The following is a 24923-nucleotide window of genomic DNA, read 5'->3' as shown; positions in this document are numbered from 1 at the left end:
AACAACGAGTTTGAAATAAGGGCCAATTTGCTCTATTAAAATTCCACCTTGTTGAAGGTGGCACATCATTTGGGAGAACAGATTTTAATACTGTGGGAAAATGGTCACTTCCACACAGGTCATCATGAACTGACCAGTCAAATTCGTTTAGTAAATTAGCATCTGTGAGTGACAGATCCAATGCTGAATAAGTTCCTGTTGCAGGATGTAAGTACGTGTTTGATCCATCATTAAATATACATAAATTATTGTTCGTTATAAAATCTTCAAGGACCGTGCCCTTAGCGTTGGTATCAACACTTCCCCACAGAGGGTTATGTCCATTAAGGTCACCCATGAGGACACAGGGTTGAGGGAGTTGGCCAAATAAAGACTGAAGTTCGGCCTGCTGAAGAGGAGAAGATGGTGGAATATACAAAGAGTGAAGGCGATGTGAAATGGTAGCCGGACTGCAACGGCTTGAAGATTGGTGGTAAGAGGAATAGCTCTATGAATAATGTCTTGTCGGACTAAGATAGAAGAACCTCCAGTGGCTTTTGCTCCTGGAGGTGAGAATAAATTATACATATTATATTTCCTGATATCACATTTATCTGTGTTTTTAAGATAGGTTTCTTGCAAACACATAGCTGATTGTTTAAAATCTTGAATTAAAAGTTGTAAATCATTAAAATTATTTCTAAATCCTCTACAATTCCATTGAATTATGTTTGACGATTGAGTCATGGTGGCTCAATCGGTGAACGCTCACGTACACGTGAGGAGGAAGGACTCCTACTACTGCTCTGTGACGATGGGGTGACATCCATGTCCAGAGCATCAAAGGAGTTATGGACGACTATATCTGAAGGTGAGGAGTTCCTAGAGGTCTGTTTTCTGTTAAGTTTTTTTCTTTCTTTTCTGGTCAATGGTTGAATATCTTGTTCAAGAGCCTCAGATTCTTCAGTGACAAGCACTTCAGCATCAGACACCTTATTATCTGGTTCAGAGAGAGTCACAGTTTGGGTGGAAGATGTAATTGAAGTACTGATTGAAGTTATACTGACAGGTTGATCTGACTTTACCCAGGACAACTCTGTCTGAATAGAGATTGATGAGGTTTGTGGAGCGGAATGAGCAACAGCTGCAGAATAGGATTTATTCATTGGTGTTGGAGATTTATTTTCAACAAGTTTCTTTGCCTCATGAAATGAAATGTTATTTTCATGCTTGACCTTTAGAATTTGGGATTGGGTTTGCCACATAGGACATAGCTTCGAAGATGCCAGATGTTTTCCTTTGCAATTTGCACATTTTATTTCTGCATCACAATCGGTGTTCTCATGTCCACCGCCGCAACGCTGACAAATCACAGAATGGTCACAATATTTGGAGCCATGACCAAATTTTTGGCACTTGAAACATCGGAGTGGATTGGGGACATACACCTCCACTCCGATGTTGATATACCCAGCTTTTATTGACTTTGGCAGTGCTGAAAGTGCAAAGGTAAAGAGATATGTGCTTGACGGGATGATGTCACCGTCTCTTGATTTCCTCGTGAAACGTTTGACTGCTGTCACTCCTTGGATTTTGAGTTCTTCCATAATCTCTTGTTCGGACATGTCGGACAGGCAATTGGCTCTGTCACGAACAATGCCTCTGCAAGAATTCAAAGTTTTGTGCACAGACACAGCAACCTCAATATTGGCAAATGTAGTTAATGATAACAAATTGAGAGATTGCTGTCTCCGTGAACACTCAACAAGGAGCGAGCCACTACGAAGACGCGTCACATTCTTTACTTCTCCACAAATTCCAGATACAGCTTTGGAAATGGCAAAGGGATTAAGTTTAATTGGCTGTTTATTAGCTGCTTCAATGACCACAAATCGGGCCCATGAATCCAAAACAGGAGATGAATTTCCGGTTTGATCAGTTATATCTAGATCGACATGTCTACGTTTGGAACGGTTTGAACCAGGGTATTGGTTAGCCATGATGAAAGAAAATAATTCAGCACCTCTGCTCCCCACCCACCATGGAGTGCCACAAAGAGCGATGTTTTATTGCACCGGATCTCCAACATGCAAACATCAGGGATACAGAGGTGGTATACTCCAGTAAAAACAACATGAATAGCTATATTTGTCTATCAATTAAAATGCCAGGCTGGTCCGGCCCATGACAAGAAATTGAAGACATACAGAACTCAGAGGTCGAAAGTACCAGATTGGCCCATGAGCCACCGCCTTCTGGCGTAAGACTCTAGGCAAATTATTCAATCCAAAATTGAGAATACACACAAGTTATGGACGGCCAAGGCCAAAATATACATTAAAATACAACACATGTGTGCATATACAATATTACGCACAGGGCCTGGCATGACCAGCCGATTGATAAGACCGGGCCCATCTTACCACCCGTCTAGGCGAAGTAAGGGTCGAAGTAGTGTGTTGGGCAAAGGAACACAGTTCCAGGAACCAATGCCCTCAACTACCAGACTCCCGTCCTCCGCCGACACAGGGACGCAACCCACGGCAAACAGGTTGCCCATTTTAGTCGCCTCATACGACCAACAATGGGAGGCTGTGGAAATATTCTGCCCCGGTTCCACACGGGGGAAGAGCTATTAGCGCTACCCAGCACTCACCACGAGGAGGTTGCTCTTCACGAGTATAATGCAATGGAATTGCAGAGGACTTAGGCATAATTTTAATGAACTGCAGTTATTAACAAGTGATTTAAATCCATCAGCAATTTGTTTACAAGAGGCGTACCTTAAAAATACAGATAAGTTTGATTTCAAGCATTATAGTTCATATCATTCCTTCTCTCCTCCAGGAGATAAAGCTACTGGAGGTGCTTCTATTCTAGTGCGGCGGGGCGTTGTTCACAGTCTTGTTCCGCTTGACTCGACTCTGCAAGCAGTTGCAGTTAGACTTACACTGCATATTGCCTTCACACTTTGCTCCTTATACATTCCTCCTTCTTCAAATCTTCAGCATAATGATCTACAAAAACTATACGACCAGCTCCCAAAGCCCTGTGTCATCATTGGTGATCTAAACGGGCATAATCCTCTATGGGGAAGTTCAACCATTAATCAAAAGGGAAAAGTGATCGAGGATTTTGTTTCCGACAACGATCTTTGCATTTTTAATGACGACTCCGACACTTACTTACACCCTGCTACTGGTACCTATTCATCTTTAGATCTGTCTTTGACGGATTCAGTTTTGTTAAATGAATTCTCATGGTCCGTCCATGATGACCTATGTGGGAGTGACCATTTCCCCACGGTGCTTAAGCCCATTAATCCCGCTGATGATCCACTTTCACCTCGATGGAATTTTTTGAAGGCTGATTGGCCTTTATTTCAATCTTTATGCAAAGATAAATTAAAACCTACGTCTTTTCAGAATGTTACTGACCCGATTCCGTTGTTTTCAGATCAACTGAATGAAATTGCTAATGAATCAATACCTAAGTCCTCTGTCAACCCACGTGTTCGTAAACCATGGTTTGATGCTAATTGCAAACAAGCTAGGAAATGTCGTAAGAAGGCGGAGAAGTACTTCCGTAAACATCCCACTGTCCATAATTTAAATACTGTTAAAATTTCAAATGCCAAGGCAAGACGTCTATTTAAGCAAAATAAACGTCAATCCTGGCAGACTTATGTCTCAAAAATTAACTCTCGTACCCCTATGTCCAAGGTATGGAACATGATCAAAAAGATCAAAGGCAAGGGATCAAATTCTACAGTTAACCATCTGAAGGATGGCGATACTTTGTTAACTGATAAATCTGCTATTGCCAATAGCATTGGTGAAACTTTATCTCATCATTCTTCTTAATCTAATTACGCTCCTGAATTTCAAAAATATCAGCTCCAACAGGAAAAGAAAAAAGTTAATTTTACATCTGATAATGGTGAAGATTATAATGAGGTATTTTCACTACATGAGCTATATACTGCCTTAGGGCAAGCTCATGATACAGCAGCAGGCGCTGATAATATTCATTATCAGCTGCTGAAACACTTGCCCGAATCATGCCTTGAAACTATGTTAAATATATTCGATGATATTTGGACATCTGGAATGTTTCCAGCTTCATGGCATAATGCCATTGTTATCCCCATTCCCAAACCTGGGCGGGATCATTCTGATCCATCAAATTACCGACCTATATCTCTCACTAGCTGCGTTTGTAAAACTATGGAACGCATGGTAAATAATCGATTAGTGTGGTACATGGAAACGAATAATCTTCTTACCAATATACAATGTGGTTTCCGGAAGAACAGAAGTACTATCGATCACTTAGTGCGTTTAGAATCATTCGTTAAAAATTTCATTGTAAATAGACAACATGCTGTATCGATCTTTTTCGATTTAGAAAAAGCTTACGATACAAGGCACTCGTGAAGAGCAACCTCCTCGTGGTGAGTGCTGGGTAGCGCTAATAGCTCTTCCCCCGTGTGGAACCGGGGTAGAATATTTCCACAGCACCCCATTGCTGGTCGTAAGAGGCGACCAAAGTGGGCAGCCCGTTTGCCGTGGGTTGCGTCCCTGTGTCGGCGGAGGACGGGAGTCTGGTAGTTGAGGGTACTGGTTCGAGGAACAGTGTTCCTTTGCCCAACACACTACTTCGACCCTTACTTCGCCTAGACGGGTGGTAGGATGGGCCCGGTCTTATCAATCGGCTGGTCATGCCAAGCCCTGTGCATTAAATTGTGTATGCACACTCGTGATTTATATACCTATATTGTTTGGTCTTGGCCAATATATTACATATTTGTACTCACAAATTATTTATGTAACAAATTGCCTAGAGTCTAATGCCAGAAGGCGGTGGCTCATGGGCCAATCTGGTGATGTCGACCTCTGAATTCTGTATGTCTCCAATTTTCTGTCGAAGGCCGAACCAGTCTGACATTATAATTGGTAGACAAATATAGCTCTTTATGTCGTATTTACTGGAGTATACCACCCCTGTATCCCTGGTGTTTGCATGTTGGAGATCCGGTGCATTACAACATCGTCCTTTTGACACTCCATGGTGGGTGGGGAGCAGGGGTGCTGAACAAATTTCTTTCATCATGGCTCACAATCACTCTGGTTCGAAAAGAAGACATTTAGACTCCAGTTCATCTAACGAAGCTGAAACAAATCTTGATTCCTGGGCTCGATTCCTTGTAATCGAAGCTTCAAATCACCTACCCATCAAGTTAAATCCCTTTGCTATCTCTAAAGCAATACAAGGGCATTGTGGAGAAGTTCAAAATGTCACCCGACTCCGTTCTGGATCTCTTCTGGTTGAATGTGCTCGGAAACAACAATCACTCAATCTTTTATCAATCAATCAATTTGCCAATATTGACGTTATTGTTTCTGAACACAGAACACTGAACTCTTCTCGTGGCATTGTCCGTGACTGGACTCGTTCCTTAGCAGATATGTCAGAGGAGGAAATTGTCTCTGAACTGCAGAATCAAGCTGTCCAATCTGTAAAACGTTTTACTCGCAAAGATGACAAATCAAACATTATCCCTACAAATACTTATCTATTCACTTTTGCCCGTGCGTCAATTCCAAAATCGATTAAAGCTGGTTATGTTAACATCGGGGTGGATGTGTATGTCCCCAATCCACTCCGGTGCTATAGATGCCAAAAGTTTGGACATGGTTCAAAAACCTGTAATCGCCCTGTGGTTTGTCAGCGCTGTGGTGCCAACCATGAGAGCATGGATTGTCATGAGGTTCTGAAATGTTGCAACTGTAATGGCCAACACATGGCCTCGTCCAAATCCTGCCCTATTTGGCAAACAGAAACCAAAATCATGAAATTAAAGTGCGAAAAAAACATTTCATTTGCTGACGCTAAACAACTTGTTGCCAGTCAGTCCACAACTCCTTCAAATCTGACTTACTCTGCTGCACTAGCCAATCCTGTTAAAACTTCATCTGTCCTGTGTCAGACAGATTTGACATGGGTCGGATCTGATCATCCTGTCAAAACTTCATCTGTCCTTCAAGCAACTGTTTCAGAAGCATCACCTCTGACCTCGCAGGCTCAGACTCAGACTCAGTCTCAGTCTCCACCTCAGTCTCCACACAGACCTGACCGAAACTTGAAGAAAAAAGAAAAGAAAAAGTTGAACAGAAGTCAAATGCCCAATCCTCAAACTTCGTCCGAGATATCTCTCCACAACTCCTTCGATGTACTTGACATGGAGATTACTCCATCGTCTCACATTAGTGGTAGGAGTTCTTCTTCCTCACATTCCCGTGAGAGATCACCAATTGAGCCACCATGACTCACTCATCAAATTTAATTCAATGGAACTGTAGAGGACTTAGGACTAATTATACTGAGTTACAACTCTTAATTCAGGATTTTAAGCCATCTGCCATATGTTTACAGGAAACATATTATAAGGATACTGACAAATTTGATATTAGAGGTTATACCTCCTACAATGTCTTTTCACCTCCTGGTGCTAAAGCCACTGGGGGTTCTTCAATTCTAATGAAACACGGCGTCATCCATAGCCCCGTTCAACTTACTACTCCCCTTCAGGCTGTTGCAATCCGTGTGACTTTGCACATTGTTTTTACATTGTGCTCGCTATATATCCCACCATCTTATTCTCTCCGTCAGTCTGAACTTCAAGCTCTCTATGATCAACTCCCAAAGCCCTGTATCATTATGGGTGATCTAAATGGGCACAATCCGATTTGGGGAAGTGTACAGACAAATAATAAGGGGAAACTTTTGGAAGATTTCATTTCCAACAATGACATATGTATCTATAACGATGGCTCAAACACATATCTACATCCCGGTACAGGTACCTACTCTGCTCTGGATTTATCACTCACTCACTCTGATTTATTAAACGAATTTGAATGGTCCGTCCACGAAGACCTCTGTGGCAGTGATCATTTCCCAACTATTTTAAAGCCTGTCTTACCTTCAGATGTTCCTCCTTCAACAAGATGGAACTTCACTAAAGCCAACTGGACTTTATTTGAAATGCTTGCATCCAATAAATTAAAACCTGATCTATTTATTGATGCGCCTGATCCGGTACAATTATTTTCAGATGAATTAAACAAAATAGCAGATGAATGTATTCCTAAGTCCTCTACAAATCCACATATCCGTAAACCATGGTTCAATACTGACTGCAAACAAGCTAGGAAGGCACGGAAAAAGGCTGAACACTATTTCCGTCGCCATCCCATGGTCCATAATTTGAATAAATATAAAATCTTAAATGCTAAAGCCAGGCGTACGTTTAAACAAAATAAACGGCAATCTTGGCAACATTATGTTTCCAAGATAAACTCACGAACGCCCATGTCCAAGGTATGGAACATGATACAAAAAATTAAAGGTAAGGGTTCTAAATGTAGTGTCCACCATCTTAAGAATGGGGATGAACTATTAACTAATAAATCGGATATTGCAAATAAACTAGGTGAAACGTTAGCTAAACATTCTTCTTCCTCAAATTATGTCCCTCAATTCCAAAAATTTCAAAAACAGCAGGAAAAGAAAACTATAAATTTTAAATCAGATAATGGGGAAGATTATAATGAAATATTTTCGATCCATGAACTTCATACAGCTCTTGGTCAAGCTCATGATACTGCTACAGGAGCTGATAATGTACACTATCAACTCCTGAAGCACTTACCAGACCCGTGTTTAGAAACCCTTTTGTTGATTTTTGATGATATATGGACATCAGGTAAGTTTCCTTCTTCCTGGCGTGATGCCATAGTAATACCAATACCGAAACCTGGACGGGATCACAGTGATCCCTCAAATTATAGACCAATTTCATTGACCAGTTGCGTTTGCAAAACCATGGAACGCATGGTCAACAATAGATTAACATGGTACTTGGAATCAAATAATTTAATCTCAAATATTCAATGTGGTTTTCGTAAGAACCGGAGTACTGTTGACCATTTAGTTAGATTAGAGTCATTTGTTAAAAATGCAATTATAAACAATCAACATGCAGTGTCTATCTTTTTCGATCTAGAAAAAGCTTACGACACTACATGGAAACATGGTATTTTAAAGGACTTACACGATTTTGGATTGAGAGGCCGTTTGCCTCAATTTATATCCAAATTTTTAACTGACAGACATTTTCAAGTCCGTGTGGGCTCAACCCTGTCTGATCATTATAATCAGGATCAGGGTGTCCCACAAGGCAGTATCTTGTCTGTTACACTATTTAGTATTAAGATAAATAGCCTGTCTAAGGTTTTAAATGATTCCATAGATGGGTCGCTTTTCGTTGATGATTTTAACATATCTTGTCGTGGTAAAAATATGCATTCAATTGAGAGGCAATTGCAATTATGTCTTAATAAAATTCAAAGATGGTCACTGGAAAATGGCTTTAAATTTTCTAAAGCCAAGACAAATTGTATACATTTTTGTCGCAAATATAAACCACATCATGACCCTGTACTGTATTTGGATGGCACACCTATCAAAATTGTAAAGGAAGCCAAATTCCTAGGACTTATGTTTGATAGCCATTTGACATTTAAACCCCATATCAAATACCTTAAAGCTAAATGCCTGAAGGCACTCAATTTGTTAAAAGTCGTTTCCAATTCAAAGTGGGGAGGTGATCAGAAGACCCTCCTCCAGCTATATAGATCTCTCATACGTTCAAAACTGGATTATGGCTCCATCGTTTATGGAGGTGCATGCAAAAGCAATCTAAAAATTCTGGATTCTATACATCACCAAGGACTACGGCTCTGCCTTGGATCCTTCAGAACTTCTCCCATTAACAGTTTATATGTAGAGGCCGATGAACCATCACTAAAACTCAGACGTCTAAAATTATCTTTACAGTATATTACCAAATTATCTTCACATCAGTCAAACCCTGCATATGATTGCGTTTTTCGCCCCCTATATGAGGACCTCTACCAAAAGAAATCTTCTCTTATTCCCCCTCTTGGAATAAGGTTGAAAACTGCAATTTCTGATGCGAATTTACACCTTGAAAATATTTCTCCTTACCGCCTTCTGTCTTCGCCTCCTTGGCAACTGATAAAGCCAGACGTAGACCTGACACTCACACAACTAAAGAAATCTCAAACTAATCCACTAATTTATCAACAAGAATACCATCAACTGAGAACTAAATATGATACATACAAATCTATTTTTACAGATGGATCCAAGGATGGTGACGCAGTTGCTAGCGCTACTATCATTGGATCCAGAACAATATCGTTCAGGTTGCCACATGATAGTTCAATTTTCACGGCAGAATCACACGCCATCTTAACAGCTCTTAAATACATTCAAAATCAACCTAAGCATAAGCAGTTCGTAATATTTTCAGACTCTCTTTCGTGTCTTCAGGCTATTCACAACATGTCCAGTGCACATCCACTTTTACTCGAAATTGTCGAATTGTATAATGTTCTCGCTACTGGCCAATACGACATCGCTTTCTGTTGGTTACCCAGCCATGTTGGAATCATTGGTAACACAATGGCTGATGCTGCTGCAAAAGCAGCACTCAACAAATCTGTGACACCACTTCTTATCCCCTACAGTGATCTTAAACCCTTGATTAGATCGTACATCCGAGATCTAAGGCAAAAGAAGTGGGACACCCAAGTAGGTATCAATAAATTACATGAAATTACACCAAACATCGGTTACACCTACTTGGGTTGTCAGTCCAGATTTGAGGAGGTCATTATGCGACGATGTCGTATTGGCCATAGTAGGTATACCCACGAATATATTTTAAATGGTGACGATCCTCCATTTTGCATCCCTTGTGATGAGAGAATCACCGTCAAGCATGTCCTGCTTGATTGTGTTGATTTTTCCATCACAAGGGATGCATATTTCAAAGTTTCATCCTTAAAGGATCTTTTTAGTATCAATGCTCGTTTAATTATTGCCTTTTTAAAAGAAATTGAATTGTTACATAAATTTTGATTGATATGTTTTGTATATAATATAGTTTTTATAATTGGTAAAATCAATTTGATGACTGAGATTGTTAGTGGCTGTATCCTTGAAGGGGGTTGAAGTAACGTAAAATTATTGTCCCCCTGAGAGGATATGTAAGACCACATCATTCAAAGTACATTTATTCTTGCCACAGTTTTAGACGTAGAATATTTGTTTCTTTTAAGTGTTGGCTAAATTGCATATAATCACCAGTGGCTGAAGGGATGGTGTAAATCCTGCTGGGGAGCCGTGCAGGTAGCAAAAGTATTGTAAGTCCCCACGGTCCCCAGTAAGGTGGCCTAACTTTGGTTGCTGGTGATCTCTAGCCCATTTTTATATTGTATTGTTGATTGAAAATGTATTCTTTTTAATGTTCTAAACTAGTTTTAAAATCAACACTGTGATACTCTAGTTCTTTTTACTGTCCTTCGATGACAGATATTTCTTCCATTCATATATTTGTATTTCATGTCAGTTCTCGTCACGATATGGCTGAAATACTGCCGATGTGACGTTAAATATTAACTCACTCACTCACTTACGATACAACATGGAAACATGGTATTTTAAAAGATCTTCATGATTTTGGATTGCGAGGTCGTTTGCCTCATTTCATATCACAGTTTTTAACAGACAGGCAATTTCAAGTCCGAGTGGGTACAACCCTGTCTGATCATTATAATCAGGATCAGGGTGTCCCACAAGGCAGTATTTTGTCTGTCACTTTATTCATTATCAAAATTAACAGTTTGTCCAAAGTTTTAAATGATTCAGTTGATGGATCACTTTTTGTGGATGATTTTAATCTATCTTGTCGTGGTAAAAATATGCGCACAATTTCAAGGCAATTACAATTATGTCTAAATAAAATTGACAAGTGGTGTCTTGAAAACGGGTTTAAATTTTCCAAATCAAAAACTAATTGCATACATTTCTGCCGAAAATATAAACCGCATAAGGACCCTGAACTATTTCTGAATGGCACCCCTATCAAAGTTGTTAAGGAGGCCAAGTTCTTGGGACTTATTTTTGATAATCACTTAACTTTCCTCCCACATATTAAATACCTTAAAGATAAATGCCTGAAGGCACTCGATCTATTGAAAGTTGTTTCTAATTCAAAGTGGGGAGGGGATCAAAAATCCCTCTTACACTTATACAGGTCACTGATCCGTTCAAAACTTGATTACGGCTCCATCGTCTATGGTGGGGCCTGTAAAAGTAATTTAATAAAACTTGATACCATCCATCATCAAGGCCTGAGGCCTGAGCCTTCAGAACGTCTCCAATTCACAGTCTTTATATAGAGGCAGATGAGCCTTCTCTTAAACAACGCCGACTAAAATTATCTTTACAATACATCACTAAATTATATTCTAATCAGTCCAATCCAGCTTTTGAATGCATCTTCAATCCTCTCTACGAAGATCTTTACAATAGGAAATCAACTCTCACTCCACCACTCGGAATCAGAATAAAATCTGCAATATCAGCTTCTGATATTAAACTCCAAGATATAGCTCCTACTAAACTTTTCTCCTCTCCTCCTTGGCAAATGGTAAAGCCAGAAGTAGACCTGACATTAACAAAACTAAAGAAATCAGATACTAACCAATTAATTTACCAACAAGAATACCTTCAACTAAGAAACACTTACGACACTTATAAATCTATATTTACAGATGGATCCAAGGATGGTGGCGCAGTTGCTAGTGCCACTGTCATTGGATCGAGAACAATCTCTTCACGTTTACCTGATAACAGTTCAATATTCACTGCAGAAGCAAACGCCATTTTTACAGCACTTAAATATGTCAGTAATCAATCTAAACATAAACAATTCATACTGTTTTCAGATTCTCTTTCATGTCTTCAGGCAATTAAAAATATGTCTTCAAAACATCCACTTTTAATCCAAATTCTTGAGTTATTTAATGATCTTGCTACTGGCCAATATGACATCGTCTTTTGTTGGTTACCAAGCCATGTTGGTATCAAAGGTAACACAATGGCCGATGCTGCTGCTAAAGCAGCACTCAACAAATCTGTGACACCACTTCTGATCCCATACACTGATTTTAAACCCATGATTCGATCTTACATCCGAGATCTTATGCAACAGAAGTGGGACGCCCAAGTAGGTATCAATAAATTACATGAAATTAAACCAAATATCGGATATACCTTCTTGGGCTGTCAGTCCAGATTTGAGGAGGTCATTATGCGACGATGTCGTATTGGCCACAGCAGATATACTCATGAATATTTACTAAAAGGTGAGGATCCTCCGTTTTGTATCCCTTGTGATGAAAGAATCACAGTCAAGCATGTCCTGCTTGACTGTGTTGTTTTTTCCATCACAAGGGATAAATATTTCAATGTAAAAACAATTAAGGACCTTTTTAATGATGTTAATTCTCGTTTAATATTATGTTTTTTAAAGGAAATAGAACTTGTTCATAAATTTTGATGTGTTCAATGTATTGTTTTAAAAATTGGTAGTGCGAAATTCATAACTTAGATTGTTAGTGGCTGTACCCTTGAGGGGGGTTGAAGTAGTGTAAAATTATTGTCCCCCTAAGAGGGTATGTAAGTCCCAAATCATTCGAAGTATTTTTCAGCACACTAGGCTTTTAAACGTAGTACCTTCGTTATTTTAATCTAAGGCTTAACTGGTTCACTGTCGCCTGTGACTGAAGGGATGATATAAATCCTGCCGGGGTCCATGCAGGAAGCAAAAGTACTGTAAGTCCCCATGGTCCCCAGTATGGTGATCTCCCTTCAGTTGCTGACGATTTCTAGCCCATTTTTAAATTGTGGTGTTCATAAATGCTTACTGCCTTTTAATATTCTCAACTAGTTTTAAATCAAGTCTGTGATATTCTAGTTATTCTACTGTCCTTCGTTGACAGCTTTTTATTCAGTTTAAATATATGTATCATAAATGTATCATAAATGTATCATAAATGTATCATAAATGTATCATAAATGTAATTTCTCGTCACGATATGGCTGAAATATTGCCCATGTGACGTTAAATAATAACTCACTCACTCACTCGCCTAGACGGGTGGTAGAATGGTCCAGATTCTATCAATCGGCTGGTCACGCCATGCCCTGTGCATGGTATATTTCCATTTTGAATATAACTTTATATTCCACATAATAATTATGGAAAACATCACATTTTGATTGCAATAGAAATCTGCCCAGAGTCCTATGCCAGAAGGCGGTGGCTCATGGGCCAATCTGGCATTACGGACCTCCGGGTTCTATTTGTCATCAGATAACTGTCTAGGGCAGAACCAGCCTGACTTTTAACCCTGTTTGACAATAATAGCTACCTGTGTCCTTCTTGCTTGAGTATAACATCCTTACAAGCTGTTGCAGTCCGACTGACTTTGCACATAACATTTACTCTGTGCTCTCTATATATTTCCCCTTCTTCTGCGCTTCAGCAATCAGACCTTCAACCACTCTATGACCAGCTCCCAAAGCCCTACGTGATCATGGGTGATTTAAACGGACATAACCCATTAAGGGGAAGTGTTGCCGTTAATCCTAAAGGTAAGGTCCTTGAAGAATTTGTTCATTTTCAATGATGGATCAAGTACATATCTACATCCTGCTATTGGTACCGATTCCGTTTTAGATCTGTCCCTAACAGAGTCCAGCTCTTAAACGAATTTGCATGGTCAGTTCACGATGACTTATGTGAAAGTGATCATTTTCCTTCAATCCTAACAGTGAGTGAGTGAGTTAAATTTTAAGTCACATCGGCAATATTTCAGCCATATCGTGACTATCAATAGTTTAACATAATACATATATTGAAACTTGTATAAAAACCTGTCAACGAAGGACAGTAAAATTACTAGACTCATCACAGAAAAAGATATAAAACTAGTAAGGAATTATAAATGATTGAGTTAAAGTTTAAAGTCACATCGGCAATATTTCAGCCATTTCGTGACGAAACAAAAGTTGACATGAACAATAAGTTTTAAACTGCATACAATGCTGCCAACGAAGGGCAGTATAATAACTAGAATATCACAGATGTACATAAAACTAGTTAGAGAGCATGTAAAAAGATATTAACATTTTACAACACAACATAAAAACAGGCGGTAGATCACCACGCCAGGGACCATGTGGACTTACAGTACTTTTGCTTCCTGCATGGACCTAGGAGTTAGCCTAACATCTTAAAATGACACATATTCTACGATTAAAAACACGGTAGTACTAAATCTACCTTGAAAAAAGTGGAACTTATGTACCCCCTCAGGAGGACAATAATTTTACAGTACTTAAACCCCCCTCGAGGATACAGCCACTAACATTCTCAGTTGCTAATTTAATCTACCAATCATAAAACATTTATATTTCACAAAACACAATCAAAATTTTGCACACAACTCTATTTCTTTTAAAAAACAAATGATTAAACGAGAATCAATACTGCTAAAAAGATCCTTAATAGATGACGATTTGAAATATTTATCACTCGTGATGGAAAAATCAACACAATCAAGCAGGACATGCTTGACGGTGATTCTCTCATCACAAGGGATACAAAATGGAGGATCCTCACCTTTTAAAAGATATTCGTGTGTATACCTGCTATGGCCAATACGACATCGTCGCAAAATGACCTCTTCAAATCTGAACTGACAGCCCAAGTAGGTGTAACCCATATGTAGTTTAATCTCATGTAATTTATTGATACCTACTTGGGAGTCCCACTTCTGTTGCATCAGATCACAAATATGAGATCTGATTACAGGTTTATAATCAGTGTATGGGATAAGAAGTGGTGTCACAGATTTGTTGAGTGCTGCTTTTGCAGCAGCATCAGCCATTGAGTTGCCTTTGATGCCAACATGACTGGGCAACCAACAAAAGACGATGTCGTATTGGTCAGTAGCAAGTTCATTAAATAATTCAATGATTTTGATTAAAAGTGGATGTTGACATGGTATGTTATGGATAGCCTGCAGGCAAGAAAGAGAATCGGAAAATATGATAAATTTCTGATATTTTGACTGTTTATGTATATATTGTAAAGCTGTTAAAATGGCATTGGCCTCAGCTGTGAAAATAGAACTATTATCGGGTAATCTGGAGGAGATAGTCCTGGATCCAATGACAGTGGCGCTGGCAACAGCGCCACTATCCTTGAATCCATCTGTAAATATAGATTTGTAAGTATTATATGTGTTTCTTAATTCATTGTATTTTTGTTGATAAATAAGTGGATTTGCTTCCGATTTCTTTAATTTAGTTAATGTCAGATCCACCTCTGGCTTTACTAACTGCCAAGGTGGAGAAGATAAAAGCTGCGTGGGGGCTATAGCTTCAAGATTAATTTGAGCAGCTGAAATATCAGATTGAAGTCTTATTCGAAGTGGGGGAAGAACCGATGATTTTTATAGAGATTTTCATAAAGGGGGTTAAAAACACAGTCATATGCTAGATTCGAATTATTAGAGCGTAATTTAGAGACATACTGTAAGGATAATTTAATGTGGCGTTGTTTAAGAGATGGCTCATCAGCTTCAACGCACAGACTGTGAATAGGAGAAGTTCGGAAAGATCAAAGACATAGTCTTAGACCTTGATGATGGATAGTATCCAAAAGTTTAAGGTTGCTTTTGCAGGCTCCACCATAGACGATGGAGCCATAATCCAGTTTAGAGCGAATTAGTGCTCTGTATAATTGGAGTAGGGTTTTCTGATCCCCTCCCCACTTGGAATTTGAAACAACTTTCAGTAGGTCAAGGGCCTTCAGGCATTTATTTTTCAAATATTTTATATGTGGTAAAAAGGTTAAATGGTGGTCAAAAATAATACCCAGGAATTTAGCCTCTTTTACAACTTTAATCGGAGTGCTATCTAAAACTAAATCAGGGTCTTTATGGGGTTTGTATTTCCTACAAAAGTGTAAACAGTTTGTTTTGGATTTCGAAAATTTAAAAACATTTTCTAAACACCATTTATTTATCTTATTGAGACATAATTGTAATTGTCTTTCGATAGTATGCATGTTTTTACCACGACATGATATGTTAAAGTCATCCACGAATAAAGATCCATCAATGGAGTCATTTAAAACCTTAAAGAGGCTATTTATTTTAATGCTTAACAAAGTGACAAACAAAATACTGCCTTGTGGGACACCCTGATCCTGATTATAATGATCAGACAGGGTAGTACCCACGCGGACTTGAAATTGTCTGTCAGATAAAAATTGAGGCAAAGGGCCTCGCAATCCAAAGTCATGTAAGTCGTTTAAAATACTGTGCTTCCATGTAGTGTTGTATGCTTTTTCTAGATCGAAAAAGATAGACACTGCATGTTGCTTATTTACAATGGCATTCTTAACGAATGACTCCAGTCGAACTAAGTGGTCAATGGTACTGCGATTTTTACGGAATCCACATTGGATATTTGTTATTAAGTTATGGGATTCTAAGTACCAGGTTAATCTATTATTGACCATGCGTTCCATGGTTTTGCAAACGCAACTAGTTCAATGAAATTGGTCGATAATTGGAAGGATCAGTATGATCACGACCAGGTTTAGGTATGGGAATTACTATAGCATCACGCCATGAAGAAGGAAATTCTCCTGACATCCATATTTTATCAAAGATCATCAAGAGGGTTTCTAAACAGGATTACGGTAAATGTTTTAAGAGTTGATAATGGATATTATCAGACCCCGAAGCAGTGTCATGAGCTTGCCCAAGGGCAGTATTGAGTCCATGAATGGAAAAGATTTCATTGTAATCCTCGCCATATTATATGAATTAAAATTTATAGGTTTCTTTTCTTGCTTATGAATTGTTACAAATTTTATGATGTTATGCTAGTTTTACAATCTACATATGTGATGGTCTAGTGTTTTTACTGTCCTTTGTCGACAGATTTTAATGTCTATATTTATGTATTATTAATTGTCCAACTTGATTTAGTCACGATATGGCTGAAATATTGCCGATGTGACTATAAATCTTAACTCACTCACTCACTCACTCACTCTTTTCTTGCTGCTTTTGATATTTTTGGAATTTAGGGGCATTTAGTTTGAGGAGGAAGAATGTTGAGCCAGAGTTTCACCAAGTTTATTAGCAATATCTGAAGTATCGGTTAATAATTCATTCCCATTTTTAAGGTGGTGAACACCAAGTTTAGAACCCTTACCTTAAATTTTCTTAATCATGTTCCATACCTTAGATATCGGCGTACGTGAATTTATCTTGGAGACATAATTTTGCCAAGACTGACGCTTGTTTTGTTTAAAAGAACGCCGTGCTTTAGCGTTTAATATTTTAAATTTATTTAAATTGTGGACCATAGGATGGCGACGGAAATATTGTTTCATCTTTTTTCCTTGCCTTCCTAGCTAGTTTGCAATCATTGCTGAACCATGGTTTACGTATGTGAGGATTTGAAGAGGACTTCGGAATACAATCATCAGCTATTTGATTAAGTTTATCAGAAAAAAAGTTTTAGAAGGATCAGAAACATCAATAAAACCATCAGGTTTTAGATGATTAGTGCAAAGGGTTGCATATAAAGCCCAGTTTGCCTTATTAAAGTTCCATCGTGACGACGGAGAAACATCAGATGGTGTCACAGATTGTAAAATGGTAGGAAAATGGTCGCTTCCACATGGATCATTGTGGACTGACCATTCAAATTCCTGAAGTAAATTGGAATCTGCAACTGACAGGTCTAAACAAGAGTAAGTGCCAGTTGCAGGATGTAGATATGTGTGAGTACCATCATTGAAAATACACAAATCATTAATTAAGAGAAAATCCTCAAGTAGCTATCCTTTATTATTAGTGCCATTACTACCCCAAAGAGGGTTATGGCCATTCAAATCTCCCATGATAACACAGGGCTTAGGGAGTTGGTCATATAGTGCTTGAATATCAGACTGTCGAAGAGAGAACGACGGTGGTACATACAATGAACATAATGTAAAAACAATATTTAATGTTACACGTACCGCAACAGCCTGAAGAGGGGTTTTGAGAGGAACAGGACTGTGAATGACGCCCTGCCTCACTATAACAGAAGATCCCCCAGTTGCTCTATCCCCTGGAGGGGAAAAGCAATGGTATGAATCATACTGTCTTAAATCAAATTTATCAGTAGTTTTAAGGAAAGTTTCTTGTAAACAAAATGCAGATGGTTTGAAATCCTGAATTAATAGCTGAAGATCAGTGAAATTGTGCCGAAGTCCTCTACAATTCCATTGGATTAGATTAGGAGAGCAACTCATGGAGGCTCAATTGGAGAACGTGAGCGTGGGGAAGGTCCCCTACGCTGTAGTGGCAGCGATGGAGAGACCTCCATCTCAAGATGTTCAAAGCTGTTGTGAACCTCTATAGGGATTGGTAAAGACTCCTTAATATGCTTAAGGGCCTTAGCTTCTTTTCGTTTCTGCTGTTTTCTTTTTTATTGGTTAAACGTTTCGTTGCAATGATTTGATCTGTGTTAATATCTGGCACAGGTTCAGCATCTTGCATAGATTCAGTATCTGGCTCAGGGCCTGGTTTAGAAAGGTCAGCTGGTTGAGACTGAGGGGGAGATGGTATAACAGTCTGTGTTTCAGCGGATGTTGTCATCTCAGAAAGAGAGTAGAGCATTGTTTGCTGATCCGTGACCCAGCTAATTGCTGTCTGACATGAAGTATTCACCTTTTTGATGGCAGAAGAAACTGTGGCAGAGTATGACATTGGGGAAGAGGTATTGGGAGCTTGGTCTGCTACCAATTTCTTGGCTTCAGAAAACGAAATGTTGTTTGTGTACTTTAATTTCACAATTTTAGATTCTCTGTTAAAGACAGGACAGAACTTGGAGTCGGACATGTGCTCACCGTTGCAGTTTACACACTTAATATCATTGGTGCAATCGATATTGTCATGTTTGCCACTGCAGCGGGAGCAAATCGGATCGTGAGTGCAGGATTTGGCCCCATGTCCAAAATGTTGACACTTAAAACAACAGAGTGGATTTGGAATATATATATCCACTCTGATGTTAAAATATCCAGCTTTGATGGATGTCGGAAGTTTTGACAGTGAAAAGGTCAAAAGATAAGTAGTGGTATTGATTATTCTGCCATTATATTTTCGGGTGAATCGTTTTACGGAAGTCACCCTTTGAGATTTCAGTTCAACCTCAATCTCATCTTCTGACATGTCAGTTAGAATAGTTGGATATTCTTGTCAACTGAAATGTATGAAGGCGGTGCCACTCAGGGGGTTAAAGTAGTGTAAAATTATTGTCCCCCTGACTGTGGCACATAATTCCATCTATATTGAAGTAATTAATATCAACTAGTGTTTTAATTCCTTGATTGTGTTTTGATTTTTAATATTGGTTAATATTTCATACAACCACACGTGACCAAAGTGATGACATAAATCCTGCTGGGAATCATGCAGGAAGCAAAAGTACTGTAAGTCCCCATGATCCCCAGTTAGGTGGTTTAGCTTTGGTTACCAGTGGTCTATAGCCTGGTTTTACTTTCTAATAACTAATACACTGAAGACTTCTTTGTTTTAATATTGCTCAGGTAAGTTTTATGTCTACACTGTGATAATTACCTTACTGTTTTACTGTCCTTTGTCGACAGGTATTTTTATCATAATAAACTTGTTCTCATCGCGATATGGCTGCAATATTGCCGATGCGATGTAAAATCATAACTCACTCACTCACTCTGACATGTCAGACAGACATTTAGCTCGATCACGAAAAATGCCCCTACATGAATTAAGAGACTTGTGCACAGAGACAACTATCTCATTATCCGCAAAATGATGTGCATTTAGCAGATTAAGAGACTGCTGTCTCCTTGCACACTCTATCAAAAGAGAACCAGACCGTAAACGAGTGACGTTCTTCACATCACCACACATTCCTTGTATAGATTTAGAAACAACAAAAGGATTGATCTTGAGTGGTTGGCCATGAACACCTTCCACAACCAGAAATCGAGGCCATGAATCTACATTAGTAAAACAAGTTTCATCATCAGAAGATGAAACTGTATCTGTGTCAACGTGTCTTCTCATATTTTTGAAACGAGAACCAGTGTTTTGTGGGGAAGCCATGATGAAAGAAAACAGATTCGACAACCCTGCTCCCCACCCGCCATGGAGTGTCAACAAGGACAGTATTGCAGTGGAAGCCAACTACATACACAAGGGTTACAGGGGTGCTATACTCAAGCAATACCAACACAGGTAGCTAATAATGCCAAATAGAATAAGAGTAAGGTTGGTTCTGCCCTATACAAATATCTGATGACAATCAGAACCTGGAGGTCAATAATGCCAGATTGGCCCATGAGCCACCGCCTTCTGGCATAGGACTCTAGGCAAAGTTGTAATATTTGCAGAACGCGATGCCATATTTACTGCATGACATACTAATATAATCAAAATTTACATTTACCATGCACAGGGCACGGCATGACCACCCGTCTAGGTGAAGTAAGGGTCAAAGTGGTGTGTTGGGCGAAAGGAACACCTGTTCCTGGCTCCAATGCCCTCAACCACCAGAATCCCGTCCTCCACTGACACAGGGGCGCAACCCACGGCAAACAGGTTGCCCACTTTGGTCGCCTCTTACGACCAGCAATGGGGTGCTGTGGAAATATTCTAACCCGGTTGCACACGGGGGAAGAGCTATTAGCGCTACCCAGCACTCACCACGAGGAGGTTGCTCTTCACGAGTGCCTAAAGAATTATAAAAGAGAATAGCACTATACATAACGATACAAGATAAAAACAGGCTATAGATCGCCAGCAGCTGAAGGTAGATCACCATACTAGGGTCCATGGGGGCTTACAGTACTTTTGCTTCCTGCATGGACCACAGCCGGATTTACATCATCCCTTCAACTGTTGGCGATTATGACAAATTTAGCCAAAGTTAAACGAACATATATACTACTATTAAAATAAATATACTTTGAAAGACGTGGTCTTACATACCCTCTCAGGGGGACAATAATTTAACACTACTTCAACCCCATTCGAGGATACAGCCACTAACAATCTCAGTTATAAAAAAAAAAATACCAATTATAAAAACTATACTATATACAAAACATATCAATCAAAATTTATGTAACAATTCAATTTCTTTTTAAAAGTCAATAATTAAATGAAAACTGATATTAAAAAGATCCTTTAAGGATGAAACTTTGAAATATTTATCCCTCGTGATGGAAAAATCAACACAATCAAGCAGGACATGCTTGACGGTGATTCTTTCATCACAAGGGATACAAAATGGAGGATCCTCATCTTTTAAAAGATATTCGTGTGTATACCTGCTATGGCCAATACGACATCGTCGCATAATGACCTCTTCAAATCTGGACTGACAGCCCAAGAAGGTGTAACCCATATGTAGTTTAATTTCATGTAATTTATTGATACCTACTTGGGAGTCCCACTTCTGTTGCATCAGATCACAAATATAAGATCTGATTACAGGTTTATAATCAGTGTATGGGATAAGAAGTGGTGTCAAAGTTTTGTTGAGTGCTGCTTTTGCAGCAGCATCAGCCATTGAGTTGCCTTTGATGCCCACATGACTGGGCAACCAACAAAAGACGATGTCGTATTGGCCAGTAGCAAGTTCATTAAATAATTCAATAATTTTGATTAAAAGTGGATGTTGACATGATATGTTATGGATAGCCTGCAGGCAAGAAAGAGAATAGGAAAATAGGATCAACTTCTGATATTTTGACTGTTTACTGATATATTGTAAAGCTGTTAAAATGGCATTGGCCTCAGCTGTGAAAATAGAACTATTATCGGGTAATCTGGAGGAATTAGTCCTGGATCCAAACACAGTGGCGCTGGCAACAGCGCCACTATCCTTGGATCCATCAGTAAATATGGATTTGTAAGTATTATAATATTATGTGTTTCTTAATTCATTGTATTTTTTTGGATAAATAAGTGGATTTGTTTCCGATTTCTTTAATTTAGTTAATGTCAGATCCACCTCTGGCTTTACTAACTGCCAAGGTGGAGAAGACAAAAGCTGCGTGGGGGCTATAGCTTCAAGATTAATTTGAGCAGCTGAAATATCAGATTGAAGTCTTATTCCAAGTAGGGGGAGAACCGATGATTTTTATGGAGATTTTCATAGAGATTTTCATAAAGGGGGTTAAAAACACAGTCATATGCTAGATTCGAATCATTAGAGCGTAATTTAGAGACATACTGTAAGGATAATTTTATGCGTCGTTGTTTAAGAGATGGCTCATCAGCTTCAACGCACAGACTGTGAATAGGAGAAGTTCGGAAAGATCCAAGACATAGTCTTAGACCTTGATGATGGATAGTAGATAATACCCAGGAATTTAGCCTCTTTTACAACTTTAATCGGAGTGCTATCTAAAACTAAATCAGGGTCTTTATGGGGTTTGTATTCCTACAAAAGTGTAAACAGTTTGTTTTGGATTTCGAAAATTTAAAAACATTTTCTAAACACCATTTATTTATCTTATTGAGACATAATTGTAATTGTCTTTCGATAGTATGCATGTTTTTACCACGACATGATATGTTAAAGTCATCCACGAATAAAGATCCATCAATGGAGTCATTTAAAACCTTAGAGAGGCTATTTATTTTAATACTGAACAATGTGACAAACAAAATACTGCCTTGTGGGACACCCTGATCCTGATTATAATGATCAGACAGGGTAGTACCCACGCGGACTTGAAATTGTCTGTCAGATAAAAACTTGGATATAAATTGAGGCAAAGGGCCTCACAATCCAAAGTCATGTAAGTCGTTTAAAATACTGTGCTTCCATGTAGTGTTGTATGCTTTTTTCTAGATCGAAAAAGATAGACACTGCATGTTGCTTATTTACAATGGCATTCTTAACGAATGACTCCAGTCGAACTAAGTGGTCAATGGTACTGCGATTTTTACGGAATCCACATTGGATATTTGTGATTAAGTTATGGGATTCTAAGTACCAGGTTAATCTATTATTGACCATGCGTTCCATGGTTTTGCAAACGCAACTAGTTCAATGAAATTGGTCGATTATTGGAAGGATCAGTATGATCACGACCAGGTTTAGGTATGGGAATTACTATAGCATCACGCCATGAAGAAGGAAATTTTCCTGACGTTCAGATTTTATCAAAGATCATCAAGGGGGTTTCTAAACAGGATTACAGTAAATGTTTTAAGAGTTGATAATGGATATTATCAGACCCCGAAGCAGTGTCATGAGCTTGCCCAAGGGCAGTATTGAGTTCATGAATGGAAAAGATTTCATTGTAAACCTCCCTATTATCTGAATTAATATTTATAGGTTTCTTTTCATGCTGCTGTTGATAATTTTGAAATTTAGGGGCATTTAGTTCGAGGAGGAAGAATATTGAGCCAGAGTTTCACCAAGTATATTAGCAATATCTGAAGTATCGGTTAATAATTCATTCCCATTTTTAAGGTGGTGAACACTAGATTTAGTACCCTTACCTTTAATTTTCTTGATCATGTTCCATACCTTAGATATCGGCGTACGTGAATTTATCTTGGAGACATAATTTTGCCAAGACTGACTCTTGATTTGTTTAAAAGAACGCCGTGCTTTAGCGTTTAATATTTTAAATTTATTTAAATTGTGGACCATAGGATGGCGACGGAAATATTGTTTCATCTTTTTTCCTTGCCTTCCTAGCTAGTTTGCAATCATTGCTGAACCATGGTTTACGTATGTGAGGATTTGAAGAGGACTTCGGAATACATTCAGCTGCTATTTCATTCAGTTTATCAGAAAAAAGTTTAATAGGGTCGGAAACATCGAGACAACTATCAGGTTTTAGATGATTAGTGCAAAGGACTTCATATAAAGCCCAGTTGGCCTTATTAAAATTCCATCGTGATAACGGAGAAAAATCAGATGGTTTCACAGTTTGTAAAATGGTTGGAAAATGGTCACTTCCCGATAGGTCATCGTGAACTGACCATTCAAATTCATTTAGTAAATTGGAATCTACAACTGACAGGTCTAGACAAGAGTAAGTGCCAGTTGCAGGATGTAGATATGTGTGAGTACCATCATTGAAAATACACAAATCATTAATTAAGAGAAAATGCTCAAGTAGCTTTATTATTAGTGCCATTACTACCCCAAAGAGGGTTATGGCCATTCAAATCTCCCATGTTAACACAGGGCTTAGGGAGTTGATCATATAGTGTCTGAAGATCAGACAGTCGAAGAGAGTACGATGGTGGTACATACAAAGAACATAATGTAAAAACAATATTTAATGTTACACGTACCGCAACAGCCTAAAGAGGGGTATTGAGAGGAACAGGACTGTGAGTGAGTGAGTGAGTTAAAATGTAAGTCACATCGGCAATATTTCAGCCATATCGTGACTATCAATAGTTAAACAGAAAACATATATTGAAACTTGTATAAAAACCTGTCAACGAAGGACAGTAAAAATACTAGATTCATAACAGAAAAAGATTTAAAACTAGTACGGAATTATAAAAGAGAATAGCACTATACATAACGATACAAGATAAAAACAGGCTATAGATCGCCAGCAGCTGAAGGTAGACCACCATGCTAGGGTCCATGGGGACCTACAGTACTTTTGCTTCCTGCATGGACCACAGCCGGATTTACATCATCCCTTCAGCTGTTGGGGATTATGACAAATTTAGCCAAAGTTAAACGAACATATATACTACTATTAAAAATGAGGCCAAAATAAATATACTTTGAAAGACGTGGTCTTACATACCCTCTCAGGGGGACAATAATTTTACACTACTTCAACCCCCTTCGAGGATACAGCCACTAACAATCTCAGTTAACAAATTTATTTT

General features: G+C 38.6%; 1 protein-coding gene across 1 annotated transcript; it reads right to left on the bottom strand.

Annotated features, from left to right (window-relative positions):
* Positions 1-722: 722 nt before the first annotated feature.
* On the bottom strand, positions 723-1604 carry LOC139453466 (uncharacterized). The gene has a single exon (XM_071235126.1). The coding sequence runs from the start codon at positions 1602-1604 to the stop codon at positions 723-725; it is 882 nt and encodes a 293-aa protein (XP_071091227.1).
* Between the last annotated feature and the right edge of the window lie 23319 nt (positions 1605-24923).

The sequence above is a fragment of the Haliotis cracherodii genome, unplaced genomic scaffold (genome assembly GCF_022045235.1).
Source record: "Haliotis cracherodii isolate W230 unplaced genomic scaffold, xgHalCrac1.p SCAF_10, whole genome shotgun sequence".
Classification (NCBI taxonomy): domain Eukaryota; kingdom Metazoa; phylum Mollusca; class Gastropoda; order Lepetellida; family Haliotidae; genus Haliotis; species Haliotis cracherodii.
This window is presented reverse-complemented; position numbering and strand designations above follow the sequence as displayed.